The sequence below is a fragment of the Amphibalanus amphitrite genome, unplaced genomic scaffold (genome assembly GCF_019059575.1).
Source record: "Amphibalanus amphitrite isolate SeventyFive unplaced genomic scaffold, NRLGWU_Aamphi_draft 000019F_arrow, whole genome shotgun sequence".
NCBI lineage: Eukaryota > Metazoa > Arthropoda > Thecostraca > Balanomorpha > Balanidae > Amphibalanus > Amphibalanus amphitrite.
This window is the reverse complement of record NW_024881515.1, coordinates 677891-702828: the sequence shown is the minus strand read 5'-3', so window position 1 is coordinate 702828 and position 24938 is coordinate 677891. Positions and strand designations below refer to the sequence as shown.

The 24938-nt window shown below is 52.7% G+C and overlaps 1 protein-coding gene across 1 annotated transcript; it reads right to left on the bottom strand.

The window, feature by feature from the left end:
* Positions 1-823: 823 nt before the first annotated feature.
* On the bottom strand, positions 824-24938 carry LOC122389382 (heart- and neural crest derivatives-expressed protein 2-like). The gene is made up of 2 exons (XM_043381321.1): positions 24252-24938; positions 824-1778 (listed from the first exon to the last, which is right to left on the bottom strand). The coding sequence occupies exons 1-2, from the start codon at positions 24804-24806 to the stop codon at positions 1698-1700; spliced, it is 636 nt and encodes a 211-aa protein (XP_043237256.1). The 5' UTR covers positions 24807-24938; the 3' UTR covers positions 824-1697.

Sequence of the window (24938 nt, the reverse complement as noted above, 5' to 3'; positions counted from 1 at the left end):
CCAGAAGGTCACGCGCCTCAGCCGAACAGGCGCCCGGGTTGGGATAGCCATCTAGGCTTGGATAGCCATCTAACAAACCCACCAAAACAGGCGGCAGCATCCGCAGGTTTACATACAGTTGTCCGCCCACTTACTCGGTGAAATGAGTTGGCGGCTCGCTATCTCCGTAGTCCGTGGTTTCAGTTAGCGTTTGAATCCCAGCAATGAATAAATGCAATAAGATGAAACGAAATATACCTACTTCATGAAATAAAATAGCATGTCATTCTAGTGTGCATTATTGTTGTTACGATAAAGTGATGAACTACGAAACTCATCATTACGTAGAAGAACGAGTAACGAAAATCACGTTTAGTATGAAAGAGAGGAGCGATAAGCGAAGTTACAATCTTTGGGTAGGGTGCCCTCGTTACTGTTCTGTCTTCACCAAGTGCTTGAACTTTAACTTTTTTAGGTCCACTAAATTTGACCACAGGAAGGTCAAGGTCATGGTCGTACATATAACTGGAAAGTTCTGGTTGCATATTATATCAATCAATCACTGTCATGTCGATTGTCGAATCAACACATTCAGGATGTTTTTGTCGGCGCTGCACTACGGCGATTTTTTTTTTTTTTTTTGAAGTTAGGCCACTATGGCATGGGGCCTGAATGACCGTGGTCTGAAGTTTTCAAAAGATGCGGAATAAATGTATCGCAAGGCTTTCCCAAAATGGGTCGCTAAGCACCAGCATGATGTCATTTCGATCGACTGTCATGTCCGTACGTTCCGCCTGTCTGCCCCCAACCCCCTCCCCCATCTCTGCTTGTAACACATACACACGCTAGTTTCACCGACTGTATTTCTATAATTGAGAATCAGACAAGGTTCAATGAGCCGTTCACACAGACACAAACACACATAATAGCATGGCTGCCTCGGTTGCGGTCGGCCATCCCATTCACAGAGCTACAGCAAACACAGGTAACACCGGCTACATGGGGCCGGCACACCCTCACAGGGCGCACAGATCATTACCAGAGCTCAGTCCGACCTGCACCCACAACATGCAAGACTCGAGATAACTTTATTTTACAGGGTTCCCTCACGCTCACGCAGTATCTATTTCCCGATATTTTGATTACCTCTTGCACACACCCACACGCCCACGTCATATGATTTGTTGATTGGCTTGCACAATAACGCAGACGCTTTACGCAGCTGCGGTCATCTTAGCGCTAGTCTTTGCATCCACATCACGACACTTTGACATGACTAAATCATAAAACAAATAACAATGTAACAAAATCAGACACCAATACTCTTCCGGTCACAGTGTTCGGGGCTGTCATCCCAGTCTCTCCCGTCTGCAGTTGCGGATTCGAGTGAGCCACAGCAAGCGCCGCCTGAAAGTTGTCATTTGCTTGCACCTCTGTCAATGTCACTGACTATTTCTCTCCCACTGAGAGAGCTCTGAACAGCCACACCGCGTCGCCACAGATCGTATGCCAGACGCCATCGCCAGCGTCCAGCGCAGGAAGTCCGGTACTACAGCCGCGCCAATCTCTGCGAGCTTAGATGTAACGAACTCGTGTGAGCTCTGTTGACCTCTGGAGGGAGATACTGCCCTTCATCAGCACCAGTCGAGCGGTGATTGCAGCGACGCTCGAGCTGCGCCACCGTGAAGAAGAGTGTGACGTTGAAGGGAGTGTGACGTTTATTTGAGCTTCAGCGCCCAGACGTGCTGGGGCCAGCCGGTCCGACCGTTGGCCTTCTGTTCCTGTTCCACAAGCAGCGCCTGGGGAGGACAGACGAGGTAACCAGGTCAGTCGGCGGGTCACACAGCGTTCGGGGCAAGAAAACGAGAGTAGTGTGTTTGGGGAAAACATAGACCGAAATCAGCCAGTGTCACACTGTCTGCCCAAATAAAGAAACCGTGGAAGATGCAAAACGACGGATCAAACCAGCACCGAACGTAAAAACGGACATGGATAAACGATATGAGGTGTTCAAAGGTGTTTAAAAACGACGAAACCTGTAAAGGCTAGACATGGCTCATTGTCGAACAAAGCCCGAGATACAAAACATAACGGCAAATTTTATCAATACACGAAAAAAGAAGATAGGCACAAAAAATCATCAAAGACTCGGACAGCGTCAGCACATAAAGTACACATTCACAACGGCGGATCAGGCAAGGATGGCGTGGATATTGCCATTTGGTAGTGCTAAAGAAAATCACGAGCCTGTGATAAACATGGCATATGATTCAGGCTTCACATAAGAGGGAAAAGCCTGGATTTTCGCAACCATCCTTCCCAATAACAGACATCTGTTCTCGGCTTTAACATCTGTCGATTTTTTTTCTTCCTGTTCAAAGCGATAAATTAAAAACCACCTCAGCCACAAGTTATTATAACAGACTCCTCCCCGTCGGGTGGTGGACTGGCCGTGTGGAGGCGGGCCGGGTCGGGCCGGGTCGAACCACTCGCTGTCCAGCTGATCGTCTATATGCGGGCGGTGCTCAGAGGACAGGCGGCCAGCCGCCCGGCCTGTCATTAGCACGTGCCGCCCCGCCCCTGTCCCCCTGTCCGCCCCTCTGAGGACAGGGGGTCCGTCACCTAGCCCCTCTGAGGACACCAACACCCCCTGCTTGGTGTCGGTGTCACACCGCCGCGCTAATGACCGGGTCAAATGGGGTCGGCCGGCGGGGCCAGGTGCTGTCCGGCCGAGCCGGGCAGACAGCCATGGGCTGGGGTTAAACTCGGCGCGGACAGTAGGGTGTTGCTGTGACCGCGCCCAGCCGGTCGGCGAGCCGGGCCGCGCCCGTCCGCCAGCCGCCCGCTGCGCCGGCCGGAGCGCCGCGGACTGGGTCGCGCCACGGCACTATGGTTGGAAACGGCCTCACGGATGGCCGTGGGCAACTTCGGAATATATGTATATTTGGGGTGTCATTCTGTTGGAAATTGATGAAATGTTTTGAATTGGGCAGAAAAAAATTATTGAGTTGCGCATTTAGTCTCCATTATTGTACGTGGAATCGGGAGTTTCTGATAGTGGCTTTTTTGGTGCGCCGTCAAAGGTTTAAACAACCGCGCTGGTGATAGCATGTGGAGTACCTCCATGACGTTGTAAAACTGGATTATTATATATAAAAACAATCCTTGTTATGTTGGCTATCGAGTGGAGCGACTCTTTTTCCCATGCGTGTTCAAAATCAGGAACGGCATTGCATTCTGTTTGCAGTGTCACCACAGCAATATTTGCAAAATTACGTTTATGTTTCATTGGACATACAAAAAGTTCTCCATCGACCTCCATTGAGCTTTTTGGCAGAATAAATCTCTGTTCAATTCTGCGTAATGTGAACGTAAAAGCAGACTGCGCACTTGTGCGCAAAATCGTCCGTGAAGCTTCATCTCCCGAGGCGTACCTACCCGTCGCTTCGTTAGCACCAGGTCGGCTCGTCAGTCTTGCAATCGCTTATCCTTATAAATGATGGTAAGAAGCAGGGTTGCGGAGTCGTGGTGGCGCCAAATCCGACTCCGACTACGACTCCGACTCCTGACTCGTTGCCATGACTCCGGCCGACTCTGTCTCTGACTCCGGACCCCTGCCAGTGTTTCGGAGTCGTGATGGAGCTGTTCCGATTCGGACCGACTCCGACTTCCACTGCGGGCTCCTGACCGACCCCGACTCCGACTCCTGGCTCGTTGCCACGACTCTGGGCGACTCTGACTCCTACTCCGACTCTGACTCCGACTCTGACTTCGACTCCGCACCCCTCGTAAGAAGTAACTGCTCGCCCCTGCACCTGGAGTATGGATATCGTGCAAACGTGTATGGATATCCTGGAGTATGGATATGGATATCCACCGACAGAGCAGACATACAGACATGCTGTAAACGCCATTACACTGCCAATACTATGGCAAATCAAATGGCTATCTATGGTTTTTGATCATCGTTCTACATTTTCCAAAATCTTGAACTGAATGTTGGCAATTTCTCGTGACTACTTCACGACCATGATGCATGCATTTCTGAAATTGATCTTTTTTCAACCAGCCACGTACTCGTATGATAAAATGAATGTCACCATCGTGTTCTACGCCCAAAAGTACCCATGAAACATGTGTCATGCATGGGCTGCGAATAGGTACCAGTTTTAATTTTCGGGGTTACCGGTTATGTGCTTACCTGATTGACCTGATTTTGACCCTGGCCAGTGGCCTATGTTTGACTGACCCCTACATTGATCTGACACTCTTTTAGCACTTATATGAAGGGTTGTGACACTTGTGACAGTTGTGACAGATTGTTTAGAACCAACTGATGACTGAATTTATTTAGGACCAACTGATGACGATATAATCGAAACGCGAAACGCGAGGCACCGATTGCGAGGTTCTTAAGTCCATGCTACTGAAAGCCCGATTTCAAGTGTTTGACCTGACCTTGACCCGACCTGTGACCTCGAAATTTAACTTTAAAGTATTCATGTGAATCGTCTCGTCGCGTTCTTCTTTCGTTTGCCGCGCCTCGTGCGTTTCGCTGCGCCTATTTGTTCGCGAGTTATCGGCTGGGGGCGTTGAACGCCCCCCCCCGCAAACGGCGGATGGGGAAATACCCCAGCAACTGCCGGGTTAATCTGACGCATGTTTTGTCATTTGATCGTCATTTTATTTCTTACTTTTTTGCCCAATCTAAAAAAAATCATAAATACTCTTTCTCCAATTTTTTGACCCTTTATGACCAATAGTAAGACACTGCGCGTCACTACGTTGATATTTCTCGCCCTAAAGCATAACAACAATATCCATTCAGTAATAGCAGTATTCAAAACATGTTCAAAATGCCTCGCGATGTCGATAACATAACGAAAGACATAGGCGACTTATAACATACTTGCAATGATGACGTCACACACGCGTGACGTGACGTGACCTCGTCATTTCTGAGTTACTGTATGATGCACGAAAGACACTGGTATACCTATGCAAAGTTTCATCGCAGTCGGTCTACGCATTAACAAGTTATGGGCAAAACATTTTTTTCGCGTTGACCCCCGGCCATCCGTGAGGCCGTTTCCAACCATAGTGCACGGTCACGCGGCTCGTGGTGCCCGCTCATTGGTGCGGGCACGTGGCGTGACTGAGCCGTGCCCGGTGATTGGTCGGTTGCGTATATGTGAGGGCATGTCGTGCGCTTGTGTGGGACGATGGGCAGTTGTCATCGGGACCTGATCAAATACACACGACTGTGGTCACAGCGGCTCTGCACTGGAGGGACGACGACATCACATGGCGCAGCCGGCAGTAGAAGCCTTCGCCAGTCACCGCTGATACCCGCCTCTACACTGTATGGCCTACAACCTCCGCTCCAGCTGCAAAATGGACGGTAAGGAAGAGGAATCTACTGCACCACCGTGGCTGACCAAGGTTCTGGAGGGACTTCAACAGCAGCAGCTCCTTCAGCTGCAGCATCTTCAGGAACAGCAGCAACATCAGCGAGAGGAAACTCAAAGTGAGTTCAACCTACTTCGTTCGGAGCTTCAAGAGCTACGCCGTCTTCAGTCAACCACGACGCCAGCATCTGAGGCAGCTAGTGGAGGAGCAACAGACGTCCTACCACTGACGTCCACCGCTGCTGCCGAGGGGAGTCCTGCACTGCCACGCAGATTGGACACGGCTCCCCCGGCGACAGCAGCGATCCCGCCGAGGCCACCAGCCACGTATGGCACTATAAGACCACCAGCAGTCACACCACCGAGTAAGCTGTCTGCCTCCATTAGCCTTCGCGACTTCCGGGCATGGAGGTCATCCTGGAACGACTATGCCAGGCTATGCCAGCTCGCCGCATTCAGCCGTGAAGACCAGCTGGCCTTCTTGCGCTCCTGCTTCACGGAAGACATGCGGGCGACATCACAACATGCTGTCGGGATCACAGAAGATACAGACACGGTCCAGTCTGCTCTGGACAAGATCGAGAAGCATCTCCGGCAGCAAAGGAACATCGCAATCGATCGAGTGAAGTTCGAAGAGAAGCAGCAGGAAGAAGATGAGCCGTTTGACGCCTTCCTGGTGTCAATCCGAGAGCTTGCCTCCGATGCTGAGCTATGCATCGAGTGCAAGGATCAGCGCCTCTCTACCCGCATCATGTCTGGTCTCCACAATCAAGAGACCCGACGCAAACTACTGGCCCTTCGCCCTTTCCCAGCGTTGGAGACAGTCACCGACATCTGCCGAGCTGAGGAAGCTGCTCAAGCAAACGACAAGATGCTTCAAGACGTCATGAGCAGGAGCTCCAGTGTCTTCAGCATCTCTCGTCAACGTGACCAGAGTCAGCGCAACCCCTCGCGTGACCGTGGAGAGTCAGCATGCGGACGCTGCGGCAACACCAGCCACCTGAGAGGAACATGTCCTGCAGCTAACCAGACCTGCTTCTTCTGTGGCATCACCGGACATTTTGCCACAGTATGCCGCAAGAAGCGCTCAACCCAACAGCAGCAGCCCGACACGGACACATCGTCAAGATCACGCAGCAGACAACGCCACCGGACCGAGCAAGTAGATGTCACTCCGGTGTTCGTCAGCAGCATTCATCGGGATCTGAAGGCGCCGAAGATCTCCGTCAAGATTGAAGATCTCCGAGGCACACTCCTCGGCTGCACCGAGGCCACACCTGACTCGGGAGCTGAAATCACAGTAATGAGCGCAGATACCGCGCGCAAGCTCGGCATGGAAGATGTGGCCCTCGACAGGCCGCCCTGCATCAACGTCACTGCAGCCAACGGACAGTCTATGGAATGCATCGGCACCTTCAAGGCCATCATCCATCTCAACGGGAGGGCAGCTGATGACACCGTCCACGTCTTCAAGGAATCGCGAGGCCTTCTCCTCGCGTGGTACACGGCTAAGAAGCTTGGCATCCTCCCGGACCACTATCCAGAGCCGGCTCCTCGTCAGCTCCAACAAGTGAACACCAGGTCGGCGATCGAGAAGCACGACGCTCAGCCAGTATCAATACTGAAGAACAAGAGCGTGCTCCTGCAGTCACAACATCAGCGGATGCAGCAGCAGCAGTCACAGCAGCAGCAGCAACCACAGAAGCAGCAGCTACAGCAGCTCCGAAGTGATCTCCTCACCGAGTTTGCTGACGTCTTCACATCGAAAGACAACAGCGTGCCGCTGAAGCCGATGACCGGCCCTCCAATGGCCATCCACATCACCGAAGACGCCAAGCCCTTCGCAGTACGCGCATCTCGCCCGGTGCCGCACGCATGGCGGGACAACGTCAAGAAGCAGCTGGATGACATGGTTCGCCAAGGAATCATCACGCCACTGGGCGACGAGCCATCGGACTGGTGCCACCCTCTGGTTCTGGTCTCCAAAGCGGATGGTGGGGTCAGGATCTGCGTTGACCTCACCAAACTCAACAAACACGTGAAGAGACCTCTGCACCCACTCTCAACTCCAAGAGAAGCAGTCTCCAACATCAGTGTGAACGCAAAGATCTTCTCCACCCTAGATGCTAAATCAGGTTACTGGCAGCTACCTCTCCAAGAAAGCAGTCAGCACCTCACGACGTTTATCACACCGTGGGGACGCTTCCGGTTCCTGCGAGCTCCCATGGGTCTAGTCTCAACAGGAGACGAGTACGGCCGACGCGGAGACTTGGCGCTTCAAGGTCTCAACAATGTCGTCAAGGTGGTGGACGACATCCTGGTGCACGACGAGACGCTAGAAGACCACGCACAGCATCTCCGGGCCGTGCTCACTCGGTGTCGTCAACATGGTATCACCATCAACGAGAAGAAGTTCTGCTGTGCACAAGATGAAGTCGCCTACTGCGGCTTCAACCTGTCATCTGCCGGGAGACAGGTGGACCCGGGCAAGATCACGGCCATCACGGACTTCGCTACGCCAACAAACATCACCGAGCTCCGGTCGTTCATGGGCCTCGCCCAGCAGTTCAGCGACTTCTCGTCTGAGATATCATCTGCCGCTGACGCACTCAGAGGTCTGCTGAAGCCCAGCAACGCGTTCGTGTGGACTGCAGACCACCAGGAGGCCTTCAACAAGGTCAAGACTGCACTGTCATCACCGCCAGTGTTGGCACACTACGACCCACAGCTTCCAACGGTTCTTCAAACTGATGCTGCTCGGCTGAAAGGACTCGGGTACGCCCTACTTCAACAGCATGGCGAACACTGGCGCCTCGTCCAGTGCGGATCACGATTCCTCTCCGATGCAGAATCTCGATACGCCATGGTGGAGCTAGAACTGCTGGCTGTGGTGTGGGCCCTGAGGAAGTGCCGGATCTTTCTTCAGGGTCTGCAGCACTTCAAAGTCATCACCGATCATCGACCTCTCATTCCGATCCTGAACGACTACACTCTGGACGCCGTCGAGAACCCGCGCCTTCAACGTCTGAAGGAGAAGACAGGCCTGTACAGTGTACAACTTCACTGCCATCTGGCAGAAGGGAAAGGAGCACGTCATTCCAGATGCGCTGTCCCGTGCCCCCGTCGAAGAACCGACTTCAGAAGACAGCCAACTCACACAGGCCGTTGAGTGTCACGTCTGTCAGACAGCCAGCATCACCATCAGCGAGGTGTCTTCTCAGGAGAAGCCGTCACATCTCTCGGATCCACGGCTGGAGGATCTGAGAAAAGCAGCTCAAGAGGACACTGTCTACCAGCAGCTTCTATCTGCAGTCACCAACGGCTTCCCCTCATCCAAAGAACAGCTTCCGCATCATTTACTTCCATACTGGAGTGTGCGACATGAGCTTTCCTCTCAAGATGATCTGATCCTGAAAGGGCGTCGAATCCTGATTCCATTCTCATCCCGAAAGGACACCATGAGAGCCCTCCACTATGCTCACCAAGGAATTGAGCGAACAAAACGACGAGCTCGCCAAACAGTCTGGTGGCCCGGCCTGAACAGCGACATCATCAACGTGGTCGGCAACTGCACCACCTGTCAAGAGCATCGGTCCAGCCTACCTCAGGAACCGATGGCTGTCGACCCGCCACCAACGAGGATCTTCGAAGACGTCTCTTCAGATCTCTTCTCCTATGCAGGAAGGTGCTACTTCGTCTACGTGGACAGATTATCCGGCTGGCCAGTCGTTCACCAGCTTCCACGAGGCGACACAACGAGCCACCAGATCATCAAGGCACTTCGAGACGCCTTCGTCAACCTCGGTGTACCAGTCAGGCTTCGTACAGATGGAGGGCCACAGTACAAGAGCCGAGAGATCGCCAGCTTCCTGAAACGCTGGGGAGTATACCACGTCGTCTCTACTCCGTACTACCCACAGTCAAACGGGCATGCGGAGTCGGCGGTGAAGGCTATGAAGCATCTCATCTCGAAGACGACGGTAAACGGCTCCCTGGATGACGACTTCCACCGAGGACTGCTGGAGTTCCGCAACACTCCACGAGCGGACGGACGTTCTCCAGCACAAGTGGTCTTCGGCCACCCCATCCGGTCATGCGTCCCTGCTCATCGCCGCAGCTTCGCCACCGAATGGCAAGAGCAGGCCGAAGAGTGCGACTACAGGGCGTCGCTCAATCTCCAGCGTGCCAAGCAGACGTACGACAGCTCGGCACATCCACTGAAGCCGCTGAAGGCTGGAGACCACGTCTGGCTTCAAGACCCGATCAGCAGGCGATGGGACAACCTCGGCACCATCGTGGGCGTTGGTTACCATCGCGACTACCTTATCAAGACTCCAAGTGGCAGAGTCTTCTGGAGGAACAGACGGTTTCTCCGCCCATCGCTGAAGACGCCCGACAACCCGGAGAAGAAGACGACTTCCTCGCCATCACCGAGCGCTGGGGTGCCGGCGCGGCAACGTGTCCGGTTCCAGCTACCGCCAACGTCAGATCTTCGACGGAGCCAACGTCCCAGAAGAGCACCGACCCGCCTGGGCTGGGAAGACTGCAGGACTGCTCAGCCAGCAGTCTCGAAGAGGGGGGAGATGCTGTGACCGCGCCCAGCCGGTCGGCGAGCCGGGCCGCGCCCGTCCGCCAGCCGCCCGCTGCGCCGGCCGGAGCGCCGCGGACTGGGTCGCGCCACGGTCACGCGGCTCGTGGTGCCCGCTCATTGGTGCGGGCACGTGGCGTGACTGAGCCGTGCCCGGTGATTGGTCGGTTGCGTATATGTGAGGGCATGTCGTGCGCTTGTGTGGGACGATGGGCAGTTGTCATCGGGACCTGATCAAATACACACGACTGTGGTCACAGCGGCTCTGCACTGGAGGGACGACGACATCACAGGTGTGTCATATCTAATATTTTTGTCTCAGATCAAGCGCTTCCGCGGATATTCCTCGTCCCTGGGTTCATTGAAGCCCATTGGCACCGTTCTTTTTTCGCTGCACCGAAAATTCAGGCGGCGCGGGCCCAATCAATTTCGACATTTCCCATGGCGCCCGGCGTTGAAGTCTCCATACTGAACACAATCCGTACCGTAGCGATAACACCAGCCATATGACTCGCCGTCGGCCTGTTGCGGCCAACACCGTTTGACGGTTAAAATTCGATTGCTATGTCTTGTTTAAATGGACGTCGGACAAAACATACTGCTATCTTAATGTGTTGGGGCCATTCAGGGACCCACAGATGATCCATATAATAGGATCACGCTGCAGCCTTGGCAAGACTATCACGAGTGGGGCAGAGAGAATGAGAGTACAGATGGACAGAGGGCAACGTGAGCGGGGTCTCGGGTATCACCCCTCCGTCGGCAACACAATGTGTCGGCTTTCGAGTCATGTGCTGTCTCCCCGAGGCACACGAGCTTGTGAAGAACGTGGGTCAGTCTGGTTTCAGCTGCGGCGTGAGCAGAAATGCGTGTGGCGCAATCGAATCGGACTATCCGTGCCGCAGTGATGCCGTTGCGAAGCAAAGCGAAACATTTTGCTATCGGGTCTCCCAGTGTGTTGCCGGTAGGTAAATCAGCTGCCTACAAACAGAGTTGTATTGAACTATGTGAGACTCTTGGCAGGGGATAGAAAAAGTGAGCGGACAGTCACTGCATGTTTACGTGAAGCAGCGGAAGCTGTGGTTGCAATGTGGTCGAGTGAGGGCATACCAACGATACAAATGCACAATGTGGTTCGGAAGGTAAAGCAAATCTACGAAAGATTTCGCCGATCGAATAAGGTGCCCAAAAGAATGCAGGAGGGACAAGCGAAACAAAGTCTTTCTGAAGCGAGTCTGTTTCGTAAGCTTTTTGACATCGCCCGCTGCCGCTGTAAAGATCGGCGAAGCTGTACCTGTCCACTTTCAAACCGGGTACCGCCAGCGGAAATAGCATTCCTTCGAGACCAGAGAGGAGTTCGGAAGATGAGACTGGGTGGTGTGGACTACGAGGAGACAAGGAAACGGCGTAAGACTGCGAGCCTTAGAATGAGACGGGAGCGGAACGAGAGGAGGGGCGACGTGGGTCAAGCTGGTCCTTCCCACCTCCGTACCTATTCCAACGGCGTCAATATCGACGAGACAGGCCAGGTAGACTCGTCGGCAACGACCGACACCAACGACAGCAATGAAGACGTCACAAGTGATGCACTGAAGATGATTTGAGATGAAGAAATGCATCAAAGACTCAAACGATGATGATATGACAAACACTGCACTGGCAGCTGACTGACAGGTATGGTTTATCCAACCGTGCTGTGACGGCCGTCATCAACGGTTTTCAGATGGATATCGGTCGCGTAGCGAGCGGCAAAGCAGAATTGCTGGTCGACCCGAAAAAGTATAGAGAGAAAGATGCCGGATGAGACAAAGTACAGTGGCCGCGCGGGACCAACAACACAGCGACGCTGAGCTCAAGGCCATGTACTTTGATGGAAGGCATGATCAAACTAGCACGGGCCGAGGCGGCGACACGGCAGCTGAGGAACATGTGGCTAAGGTAGCAGAACCAGGAAACGAATATCTCTCCAACTTTACGCCAATTTCGGGTAAAGCCATTGATCAAGCCAATGAGCTGATAAACGCTGCCACTCTGGCTAATAGGCTGCGATGGCGCGGCTGTCAATACGGGCAGATCTGGAGGAATATGCCGACTTTTGGAGCTTATTCAAGAGAAAACGGTCCATTGGTTTGCTTGCCAGCTGCACTCGAATGAGCTTGTACTCAGGGAAGTGTTCCAGAACTTGGACGGCAAAACCAGTGGACCCGGATCATTCACGGGGCCGTTGGGTAAGGCAGCTGGCTGCTCCGTGCACCGTCTTTCTCCCGTGAAGTTCCGACCGGTGACTGGTGAGAGGCCCAGAGCTGGATCTGCCGGACATCATCGCCGACCACAGCAGCGACCAACTCCTGCTGTATCAGCTCACCAGAGCCGCGCGGACGGGCAACATCTCCTCAAAGGAGGCCTGGAAGAAAATCGGTCCCCTGAACCATACAAGGTAGGCAAATGCTAATTCAGTTGAATTCAGTTTGCTATTGAATGGCAAAGATGCATCTTTTCTGTGTAACCGTTGTCTAAAAAGAGGATACTGCCTCGTTTGCAATGCTTACATCCGTATTGACAGCGTCTGTCAACGCTAACAGGCGAAGACGCGCGCGGCTGGTGTTAGTGTCATCAAACGCATTACGCCAAACATGGAGACTGCAACGCCGGGCGCCACGATAAATCCCGAACTTCTTTTAGCCGGCGCCGATCGAATTTTCGATGCATGGAAAAAAGAACTGCACCAATGGGCTTCCATAGACACAGGGACAAGGAAAATCAGCGGAAGCAATTGATCTGTTTCTAGTGACACACCCTAGCGGACAGACCAAGACAGCTGGTCAGGTCAAACTCGGCAGTCGACACGGGCATAAACGGTCGACCCGCACATGCCCGTCTGTGTCAGCACGGAGACCAGCAGTGGTGAGCAGACGCCACTTCCTCGAAACGGGCTCTCAGTCCATTTCACTGAATACGCACCGGTATCGACCGTTCAAGGAAAGCTACTGAAAAATGGCACATACAGACGGATGATTTCAGAGGCCTGACGCGTCTCTCGGGCAGAGGTCACGGTGCCACCCGTCCACCACCCTCGCACGTGCTCAGGGGAAGGCCGGCAGGCGGGGCGGTCAGTTCTGGGGAGCTGACCGTAACGAGCTCCAGTCCAGGGCACAGAGGATGGAGTTTCAGTCGCCTGCAGCTGCAGGACGGCTGAATCAAGGCGCGCTTCCGGCGCACTGTTTATCATCGCGGCCCCATTACCGGCCAACGTCTAAACGAACATATCGGAGCTGCACGACCGTCACCGGATGTGACTGTCCGCCGTCAGAGCGCAAACACGTCCGACAGAGGACAGAGGACACTCGGACACAGAGAGGACACTCGGACACAGAGAAACAGAGAGGACACTCGTGCATAGTCAGAGAGGGCACTCGGACACAGAGGATACTCGGACAACGACAGAGAGGACACTCGGGCATAGTCAGAGAGGACACTCGGACATAGAGGACACTCGGACATAGCGAACACTCGGACATAGAGGACACTCGGACGACAGAGAGGACACTCGGGCATAGTCCGAGATGACACTCGGACATAGAGGACACTTGGACATCGATAGAGGATTCCAATCTGACGCAGAGAACACTCGGACACGGAGCGGACAGAGAAGGCACTCCAACATAGAACACTCGGAAACAGAGAGAGAAGACACGCGGACACGAACAGGGAGGACACTGACACGGACATAGAGGAAGAGAACACAGAAATAGACAGAGACACGGACAGAGAGAACACTTACACGGACAGAGAGTCAGAGACACGGACAGAGAGGGCATTGGCAGGAAGGGCACGGAAAAGAGGAAATTCGGATAGATTCACAGACAGAGAGGACAAGGACAGAGAGGACATTCGGACACCACCGGAGAAAACAAATGACGTTGATAGTGTGTCTCATTGAATGAATTAGGAAGCATTTCCATGATTAATTTTAGAAGAGGACGTCCATGCCCAATCGCCCCAATCTCCGGAGAAAAAAATTGAGGTGTTCAAGATTGGCTATCCAATTTAGTTTTGCGGGAGTTACATAGCTCGTTCAAACTCATGCGCTAATGTTCGTTAAAAGTCATACGCTAACTCATACACTTAAGGCCTTAGGCCTACCAAATCATCCAGGGAACGTAAACGTTTTTCATCATGGATTCCGAGTCCGAATGGCCGGCCGTCCAGTGTGTCCAGTGAACTCCGCCATAGCCTAGGCCCCTGTTTATGTTATGCATGTATAGTGTATACGTTCATGTAAACACGGCTATCTAATGAGAAGGTTTTCCAAATAGCGTGTCGGCGTAGTGCGTCAAACACGCGGTCCCTGGGGAGCTCTCAGACCCACGCGGCCCGGCCCGTCGACTGGCAGATATCCACTGTCGGGGGTGGGCAATTCACTCCACAAGAGCAGACAGAGGGACGGACCAGAGATGGACCGTGGCTGGTGTGCCAGTGCCGTGAACATTACGACACAAAAGATATCTGGCAATGCAGCCAGTCTACATACATCTACTGGAGTCCATTTGTTATTGGAGTTCCCTCTCCCAAAAGCATAAACATGTATTTATTTTTAATGATGTTCTCAGTTCTCACATGTGCTTAATTTTTTTCTGTCCTATCTTTCCACTATTCATGCAAAATAAGTATCCAAGAGATCTATTTGGCCCTTTTACCGACGGTTAATTGACTGGTGTGATTACAGACCGCACAAAAAGACAAAAGCTCGTTTGTTAGCGGATCTTTCGCAGTAGCGAGCCGGTGACAGATTGTTGCCAAACGCATAAAGCAGCCATCCTGCGATACGGCCCAGCTTTCCAAACACCTCAGCCCGGCTGCCAAACTGGCGGACAGGCAATTCTGTTCGGCGGCGATGTGTCTCGGTCGTGTCAAACAGCCGTGAGCGGCCGTCGAAGGCCGACAAACGACCAGCGTGCTCCAGATCCCCTCCCGCCGCTATCTGAGGCCACGCGCCGACCTGCGGTAGCAGAGCGACTGTCTCGTGCCGCTGAATGGTGAGACAGACTGCAGACGGCGGTTTGGATCGGCTGCATGGCCCGCCTAAAACCGGTAGCAGCACCGCCGGTCGCAGCAGCCAGCAGGGAGAACGGTAGAGCCAGAGGTGTGACCACTCAGGGGCCACGGCCCGACGGAGAGATCCAAGGGTATAGCTCGGTCAGGTTAAAAAAACTTTATGGCATGCTTTTAGGCCTTAGCTGCACAATATTACAACGAGGCGGCACAAAATCAACTTTTTGATGAGATTGGTGATGACACCACATTGTTGACACCGGAAAAGCATAATGCACCCAATGCACAACTATCACTCTCACAAGACCTGGCTAGGACCGTGTCGCCGACTGCCGAGTAAGCGCAGTGAACGTCCAGCCGAGCTAAGACCGTGTTGCCTAGCTGCCCAGCGGCTCTTTCAAAGCCTCTCTGCCATCTCTGCTGGATGGCCGGCCGTCAAAGGACGCCCGTTTTTACGGCCAGTCGACGGATAAACAACGGCCGGCCGGACCATCCATTGAGGACCGGAGAGCTCGCGCCGGCGCACCGCAACGATGAAACCCGACGCCGCAACAATAAATCCGGCCATATGTCTCCAGGGGGCCTCGTGACATTCTCCGGGCGGACAGAGAAGGCGGGGAGGGGAGAGAGGGTCATACAAACAGGCGCGTGCGGTCGTGCCGGCGACTCTGCAACTCGCCAGCACTCCCCATCGCCGAGTGTTTTCTCAGCAAGCAGCCTGGCGGTGACTGACGTCAAAGGCTCGGTGGCCGGCCGCCGCCGCCCCCGCCCGGGGCTCTCCATTACGTGTGTCATAGGCCGCGTATCGGCGCGCAGAGTACATAAACACAACGTTATAAACACCGGGGGAGGAGGGAGCGCCCGCGGCCGAACGGAACGGGACCAGGAGGGGATGGGACGGATGGGACGGGACGGGACAGTGCCGGAGAGCGGTCTCGAACTCGGCAGACGAATTGCGATACCCGGGGACCGCCCACGGCAATTTCCCGTTCGTTGTGGCCTTTTTCTGAAAGAACGGTGAAAGATAGCGACATTTTTTAACTGAGCTGGCATTCATTTTCATTAATTTTAGCTGTTAATAAATAGGGTCCCGGGTCCAGTGTTAGGATCTTATATTTGATTTGAGCGAACTTGGCATAAAAATCAGCTGCGAAATTCTGATTCATTGCACAATATGTCCGTTGTATATTAGGCTGAACAAAGTATGAGCACAAGTACCTAATGTTATCCAACCAGACCTGGCTCGGATAACAGATGAATTGAGTTACAGGCACCTGCTGCTTTGTTTATTTCTCTCAGTGTCTTCTGTCACCCGCAGTCAGTCAGGGATGGCAGGCTTGGCCGTCACTGCAAGGGGCTGCATTTCGCCGGGGGGGGGGGGGGGGCAGCGGGGCCGGTCGGTCTGCCCGGACGGGGCGGGGAGGAGGGGGGGGGGGGGGTCTGGCCAGCCGGGGTGTGGCGCGGCACAGACAGGAGCCAGGCCACTCGGCAGTATAAACCCAGCTCGGCGTCAGCTGTTGACTGCAGTGAAGCGCGGTATCGGAGCGGCGCGGCCACTCCATTACAAACTGCCACTGAATGAGCCGGCTGATGGAAGCCACGCCGCGCCGCGGGTCGCCGGGCGCTGATCACAGCCCCTGCAGGCCGCCGCTAATTGAAAATTGGCGCAGCACGGTAAATTGTGAACGATCGATCGCATCTCGTTAGGAGTCAGATGATGACATCTCTCAGAGCCATTGTCTAGCGGAATTTATGCATCAAGGAATACAAAACCATTCGGATGCGCGCAGTGTAAACTACCGCATCGCACCTCTGTTTCTTTCATTCTCAAAACAAACTGAGATTGACAAATGTGCACGAGGAACTAAGGAAGCCTGGAACTCGGAAACCGAGGCTGGATGCATTGTTTAACCGCACCATCCTTTGATCGGTTTCCGCGGGCCGCGCCGCGCCAGGAGGCGGGGATCGTGCGGTTCTCATCGAACCCCGCTCGGTTCTCACGGCACTCGTCGGCGGCGGTGGGCGATGGACGGCCGGCGCGTGTCGCAGTCGACGATGGCGGCGCAGATAGCGCTATGGCGGCGATCACGGCGGTGATAACGTCTCGCCCCCGCCCGTCGGTCCGGGTCCCGATTGGCCGGCAGATAACGCCGACAGGCCCGCCGGCGCTAACCGAATTATTGTCACCGCCGGGCCGGCGCAGTGGAGACATTATCGGCGCACGCGTGCGCCGCGCTCGCCGCCACAATGATTGCAGCTGGTCGGGGAGACGGTAATGGTGCGCCGGGATGAGCGCGGCCGGCGAGCACCGAGATGTGGCGGCGAGCAGTCAGAGGAGAGCCAGCTGGTCCGGTCCGGGTCATTACTGAACTGCCCACCTGCCGCCCGCGCCCCAACCCCGCCCCCGCCACGAGCACGAGGCTAGAGTCACTTATATCGGTAATGTCACATTAGTCCACAGCGTCAATGGAGATGAATCAATTACCGTGGACGGTGGAACAGATTCGTCACAATGCGCCCGTCACAGTTAATTCACTGAGCAAACGCAGAAACATTTATTTAGTTTTGACGTTTGGTCGCATCGCAGCTAGCGATGAATCACAATACAATAGACACCTCTTTGTGATAAAACTTGAATAGATAAAGTACAAAAATAAGTCATTTTGTCAGGTAAAGCTTAGATAAATACCTAAGTGTGATCAACGCATCTGAGCATAGGGATAAGTCAAGGCTCTGATGATAGGTAGCAATTCTATTGGCCATAATAATGCAATAGATAATTGATACTGAACCGGCACACCTCTTCATGAAACGTTTTATTACGTTAAGCTTTAAAATCCTTTAAATATGGTTAATAGATTTTCAATAAATGCAAAATAATGGAGTTGTTTTGAAAGAATACTTTAAGTATTTTCATATGACTAGTCTACAATGTTTGTTCAAATTAATTGTGCTGTTCGATTAGCCTAGAGTCGCTGGAAAGGTCGTAACTCGTAATGCCGCGCGACAGCCCGCAAGGTACGTATGTACGTAATACGTATGTACGTCTTTTGTGCACCACTACCTACCTTTTGATAATTTGGCAACATGTTTTGAATTGATAGTGTCTAGATAGCATTCAGTTTCAGGAGATCGAAGAACACCATAAGCACCCAACTGCAGTGAACTCACACCGGACTCCGGAGAATGAACTGTAACTTTCTTCAACTGAGACCGAGACAACTCTCTCGGGTCATTTCCCTATCCACGCTGAGCCAATGAATAGCGCGGCGGCTCGGTGGCGGAGCCGGGGAGGGGAGAGCCGAACGAATGGCATAGCGGGCCGCCTGTACTTGGTGTCAAGTGACACCGTCTCGGAGGGCGGCCGTCGGGTTCCGGCCGTCCTCCCCTCGCCCTCCCCCGGTTCAGAGGTGCCGCCGAGTAAATCAGCCGCTGACGGCCCGGCCGGACGGGCAGGCGCCAAATTGTGGGTATCAGCTGCCGGCAGATCGTCGGGCCCGGCGCCGGCGCGCACCGGCCCGCTCTTTAGCCGAGTCAACAGAGACGCGGGGGCGGGGAGCGGCGACTGGGCGCCGCGGCGGGGAGGGCGGGACAATGTACGGACCCGTCCGGGGGCCGGCCGTCTTCATTAGGCCGCGGTCTACCTGGCGGCAAAAACTTGGCTCGGACAATGGATGAATGGACTCTGAAATGAGAAGGGTAGCGCGGCTGGATGTGTCGGAACAAATCGGCGGTAACTGAACGGCGACCGACCGTACAAAGTAAAACATGCAGAACAAGGAGGTGACCTGGACTTATTATCTAATAACATCTTGTGTGCTTTTCCTTCAGCTTTTTTTTTCTTCTCAACCTCGCCCAGTGCCCTCCACTTTAATTGGTTCGAGCTTTTTAACTCGTATAAAGCACCAATAGATCCTAAGTGTAATTTTGTGCCCCGTTGTAGTCATTTTGCATGCATGGAAACGTCGCAAACCTGTACGAGGCAAGAGGTGGCCGACAGCGAACCCAGAGGACACTTGGAAGGACACGAGCTTTTGATCATTTTAGTTTGAGAATAATTAAGGGGGGAGGAGACAATACGCCCAGCAGTTAAATAAGGTATACCGCTGCTTTCGTGGCGCTGCGTGCCGAGGTTTTTCTCAACACACGAAAAAACCGGGAGTGTGGCTAAAAACACCCCTACCCATCAAGATGAAGACCGGAGACCCGACCCCCGGCCCCACCCACCCACCCAAAAATCCGTGGCGACGCCCCTGCAGCGGTACATCAAAGTGCTGTTCAGATTTTGGGGGGCGCTAGAGAAGAAACTAGAGAAAAAAGATAATGATATTATTATGGACCATTTTGGCGTTTGCCAATGAGGAATCAAAAATGCATGAACACACACAATATCACTATTTCTTTATCTCACTCTACTCCAATCGGAGAGACATTTCCCCACCGCTACCTTAGCCCGACGAGGAGGCATTTCTCTACCCCTACCCGAGCCCATCATCGGAAAAATCGGGCTACCGCCAGTGCACTGATAGCCGATGCACAGCCGCGAAAACAAAATTACTGAAAAGAAAATATAAGAGCTGAATTACAAGAGCCGTTTTCATGACGGCTATTTGATACACACTTCATTCAAATTTGGTGCATATTTTGTGCAGATTTCGTCAAACTATAGGTTCATTGTGTTTCTTAGAAGTTATCACTTTCGGTTGCACAGTTGCCCGTACATACTACATAGGTGCCTGATTATCACATTATTAATTAAGCATTATTGTCGATTAAAACAAAAATTGGTGCGGATTTGGTTAAATCTAATTTCAAAGTTGCAGCACGTTGGATTCAGAAGGGCGAATGCATTAGAATGCCCCCTCTGAATGTGTGACGTCAGCGCAGATCTAACGAATTTAAATCTTTTACTAAGACGTTTGGTAGCACACGGTGGTAGGTATATGCTGCTTTGCGCGCAACAAGTGCCACACTTTCAGCTGCCAAACTATTGCTTCCAAATAAGGTCGCTAGGAACAGCAGAGATCCCAAAAAGTAAACAAAAGTAAAAGCCTAATATCTTGAAAATAAGTGAATATTTTTCGGTCAAATTTGGTAAATGTTCGTTTTTGCTCTTTCGGAACCGAGCGACATTACTTTCATGCCAATTCATTAACTTTTTTGGAGGTGGGAGGGTCTCTTTAACCCGAGCATGACTGGGGGGGGGGCTCTACAGAGCCCCCTCCTGTTTTTCGGCAATATCTTCTTAACCGTTTGACGGATCAACACAAAAATTGCGGTACCCTCAGCGGCATCAATTTGACACCTTGTGTTAAACTTTCAACTTTCTAACTACCATAGTTTGGCCGGAAATGACGTAAGAGTGACGTCATGTCGGCCGATTTTGATGCAAAATATTGAACTACGGCAAACGCTCTCAATAGCTTAGTTTTAAAGCTAATTTCAATTTTTTGCATCAGTGGACTACAAATACAGGTAGCTATCAAACTGCTTTCTCGATTTTTCGAAACTTTGAAAATTTTAAAAAATATGTATTTACAATTACAAAAATATATTTTTTGATTTTTTCAAAAAGTTTTTTATATTTCGCAAAAAACGGAATATATGTGATAGAACACACACTGATGAACTATCCTAGCAAGTTTCAGCCCAATATCTCCAAAAATAGCCAAGTTATTAGCCTTATTGTCAGAATTTTACAATTTTATATTTTTCAAAACCATTTTCAGTACGTTTTTGACATTGTGCAGCAATATCAATGGCACCATTGTGTTTCTGAGCTCAAACTGCATCTGATAGGCAACTTTTTTGTTGAAAAATATCATTTTAAAAATTTGACCTTTTCTGACCTGAAAGTGACCTGATTTCCGGTAAATTCAGCTAAAAATGACCTCAAATGACACAGACATTATTTTCTAAATCTACGAGTAAAATGGACCATATAACATGCGTCGCGTGACCGATACATAATATACAATTTTCGTGACCTAGGATGACCTGGCCTTGACCTGAAAAATTCGAAGTAAAAGTTCGGTACCCTCATGGTATATAAAGCATATATCAAGGAGTGCGTAAACCAAAAATGAGCCTGATCGGACTTGTCAGCCGGCGGCCAGAGCCTAAGTTGAGAACAAGCAAAACTGCCGATAATTTTTACTTTGACCTGACCTGTGACGTCATCGGTGACCTCGGGGTCAATAAAAATAGGTTTCGCTCTACAGTTTTTTTTCCAGGGCTATCAGACGCCGTTTGAATTTTGACGATCTGCCAAGTAGTTTCGGAGATAGGAGGGGTGACTCTGGAGAGCCCCCCCCCCCCCGCCACTCGCGTTATGGAAAATGCCCCAGTCATGCACGGGTTAAGTTTGGTGCTTTCGTCAAAAAACCCGTCATCAAAACGGCCAATAGCATTCATCGGCTTTTGCGGAGGATATGGCAAACCAGTGTGTAGCAATGAAAGTTATAAAGCTCCAGTAGCGGCGGAACACCTTCAATTAAGGGGGGGGGGGGCACTGCCGACTTTTGGTCCCATTCTTTCCATGCAACGCCCATAGGGCTAATGTTAAGATGCCAAAATCAAAGGGGGGCACCGTGCCCGGTGCCCTCCTCGTTCCGCCGCCTATGTAAAGCTCATTAAAAGGTTGCATGCGCCATTTTTGACAAGCCACATTTCCCGAATGTCGTTATGCCTGTGTCCGTGGGGCGTATTTGAGTCAGGATACGCATGGTTAGCAAAATAATGCCTTAATATTGCGTGATAGGTATTGAACGGAGCAGAGCTTAATGTGTTTCATTTTTTTGCACACACTGATCAAAGAGCATATAAGTGATAACTGATAAGTGAAATAATGTAATAAACACGCGCAGTTTTAATGTCTCCTAATGGTCCCCGAGACGATTTAGTGAGCTATTATCATGTCAAGGAGTCATCTACAATTAATTATCTCCCACTTCTCGCTTCAATGAAATATTTCATCGGTATGCCAAACCGACAGGCACAATATACAGTGTAAAAATGTGGAGCCGATGGAACTGACGGATTATTTTTATACGGCTCATCTCCTCAATCACCGGCTGTTGTCAGTATCACGGCCGAGCCGTCCGCTATTCGACCGAACCGACCCCGGGATATGCGGTCTGAGGGCGTCACACTGGGAACCGACGTCCGACACCCAGACCAAGTGCGAGGAAAATAAATCCCGAAAACAAACGAGCGACCCACACAGATGGATGGAGTGTCGAGGGAAGTCAGCGCGGATAACGGTCAGATTTTGATGGGAGGGTGGGCCGGCAGCCGACGGGCCGGACGGGACGACAGAAAACGGCTCGGACGGCCAGACTCGGGTGGCGGCGGACGGTGAGAGATTCACAGTGAGGTGAGGTCAGAGTGTGCCGATTCAGCCGACAGATGTGACACAGATAAAATATACCGCACGGGAGACGGCGGGCAGAGACAGGAGAAGACGGGAGACAGACGGGAGACAGACGGGAGACAGACGGGAGACGGGCGGGAGACGGTGGGGGCGGAGGAGACGGCCAGGAGACGATTCACACATCCGTCACTTTTTACGAGACTCACAGATCACAGGCCACACCACAACTCACCACAAAGTCACAGATGAAGCTGAATGGCTGGTTGCTACGCTATCACGTGAAAATTGAACCATTTATATCGGCAGTGGAATTAAGGGCAAGGCCTCAACATCTATTTACACAAGGACGATTGAAAACAATCCATCCCATCGCAGCTGAAGCGTTACCCGATGATTTTAGATAATGATTGAGATCGATTGATTAACCAGTAAAACGCCTTTTGGGCGACCAACGGAGCGAGCGAGAGGATGGGCCTTGCACGTGCGAAATTGCGAGGGGATACCTCCAACTAACTTGTGCACTGCACCCTACTAACCGGTCTTTAGCGATGTGCCAAATTTCAGCGCAATCGGCCTAGCCGTTCTCGAGATCTGGAAGCGGCACACTGCACGTGCGCACGTGCAAGCGGGTCCAAACTGACTTTTGCATGGCACCCTACTAATTGGTCCCCAACCGTGTACCAAATTTGAGCGCAATCGGCCCAGCCGTTCTCGAGATCTGGGAGCGCCCCCTGCACGTGCGCACGTGCTGTAGCACCCCAACCTTAACACATGCAGATGAATTATCTGATGGAGACCTAACTGTGTACCGAGTTTCAATTCAATCGGCCCAACCGTTGTGCCGTTATTGAGCTTGCAATTTTGGGGGTTCTTAAAAAATGTCCAACTTTACCACGCGCCACGTGCGGTGGTTGGCAAGAACGCATGTTGGCCATCACACCACAGAACTTTTACGTCCAAGTGACATTCAGTAAAGAAGACCGCTTGTCAATCGGATGTCCCGTTCCTAAGATATTAGCTTTTGAAGAGCGTCCCCACGGCCGGCCGGCCGGCCGGCCGGCCGGCCGGCCGCTCATACTCAGGATTTTCCCTTAATTCAGTATGAGACTCCGCTCGCTTCGCTCGCTCCGTAATGATTAGGTACCGAAGATTGACCGTCTTACGTGAAATTATGGGATTGACACCCATGCCCCGACAAGCATCCTGTGCATCTCCCGTTCCAGAAAATGCCCAATAAAGAAGCTACGTAATAGTTTTAATCCATTAGCGGCTGGCAACTTTCTTTCCTGAAAACTGTCTCTACTAGCCTACTACTAACATGTTTGCAATTATGGAAAACAAAAATATGAAAAGCCGAGCTATTGCATTGGTAGTTGCTGTGCAATCTGCATAAAATCACATATCCACCATTTGAAGACGGTGATGGCTGGCATGAATGACATTTTGAATAATTTTGGTAACTTGAAAATGGATCCTCGATAAAAAATTGACATAGCTGTTCAAATAACACAAGCCTCTGTATCCTTGACCGTATCAACCGCGAAAGCGTGAGATCAGAGATATTGTGAGGTCTGACCAATAAAGTCAAGCCCACTTGCACGGCTTTGGCTTAGCCTCAATCCGTCAATCGATATACCTAATAGTCGGAAAATACCAATCTGGAGAAGGTATCACAGGTGGTCCTAGTCGACAGCTCACAGAGACCTGAACTCGGGAACACCGTCACCACCGTATCAAGGAAAAGGAAACTCCCCGTGAGTCGCGAGCCTTGGACGTCCCCGTGCCACACGGCACACACAGACACACAACACCGCCACCACCACAGCGGGCCCGCTCCGGCCCTCCCACTCACCAGTTTCCGCTTATCGTCGCTGCAGTCCGTCTTTTTGAGCTCGGCCTTGAACTCGGGCACGGTCTCGCTGTCACACTGCAGGATGGCGCTCAGGTGCGCGATGTAGTTCGTCGCCAGCCGCAGCGTCTTGATCTTGCTCAGCTTAGTGTCGGCCGGCACGTTCGGTATGCACTCGCGCAGCTCGGCGAACGCGTTGTTGATGCTCATCGTGCGCCGGCGCTCTTTCTTGTTGGCGCCCCGTTTGGGTTTGGCTCCGCGCGAGCCGGGCCGCGGCGGGGCGGTGTCCCAGCCGGCGGGCAGGCCGCCGTACGCCTCCGGAGGGTACTGTCCGGCCGGTAGAACAGGGTAGCCGGGCGGCGCCGGCGGCGGCGGCGGCGGCGGGCTGTATTCGGACGGCGACATGTCGGCCGGGTAGCCCCAGCCCTGCAGCGAGTAGTAGCCGTCCGGCGGTGACGGGTAGTACGGGTAGCCGGCCACCGGCTCGGGCCCGGCGCCGAACCCGGCCGCCGCCGCCGCCGCCGCGAAGCCGGCCGCTGCCGCTGGCTGCGCCGACATGACAAGGTCCAGACGCGCCGCCGGCAAACACGGCGCCGCTGCAGGCGCGCTCCGCAGACCGCTGCACGGACAGACAGACGTAAACCCGGCACCGCGCGCGCTCGCTGCCGCCAACGACGGACGCTCGCCAGC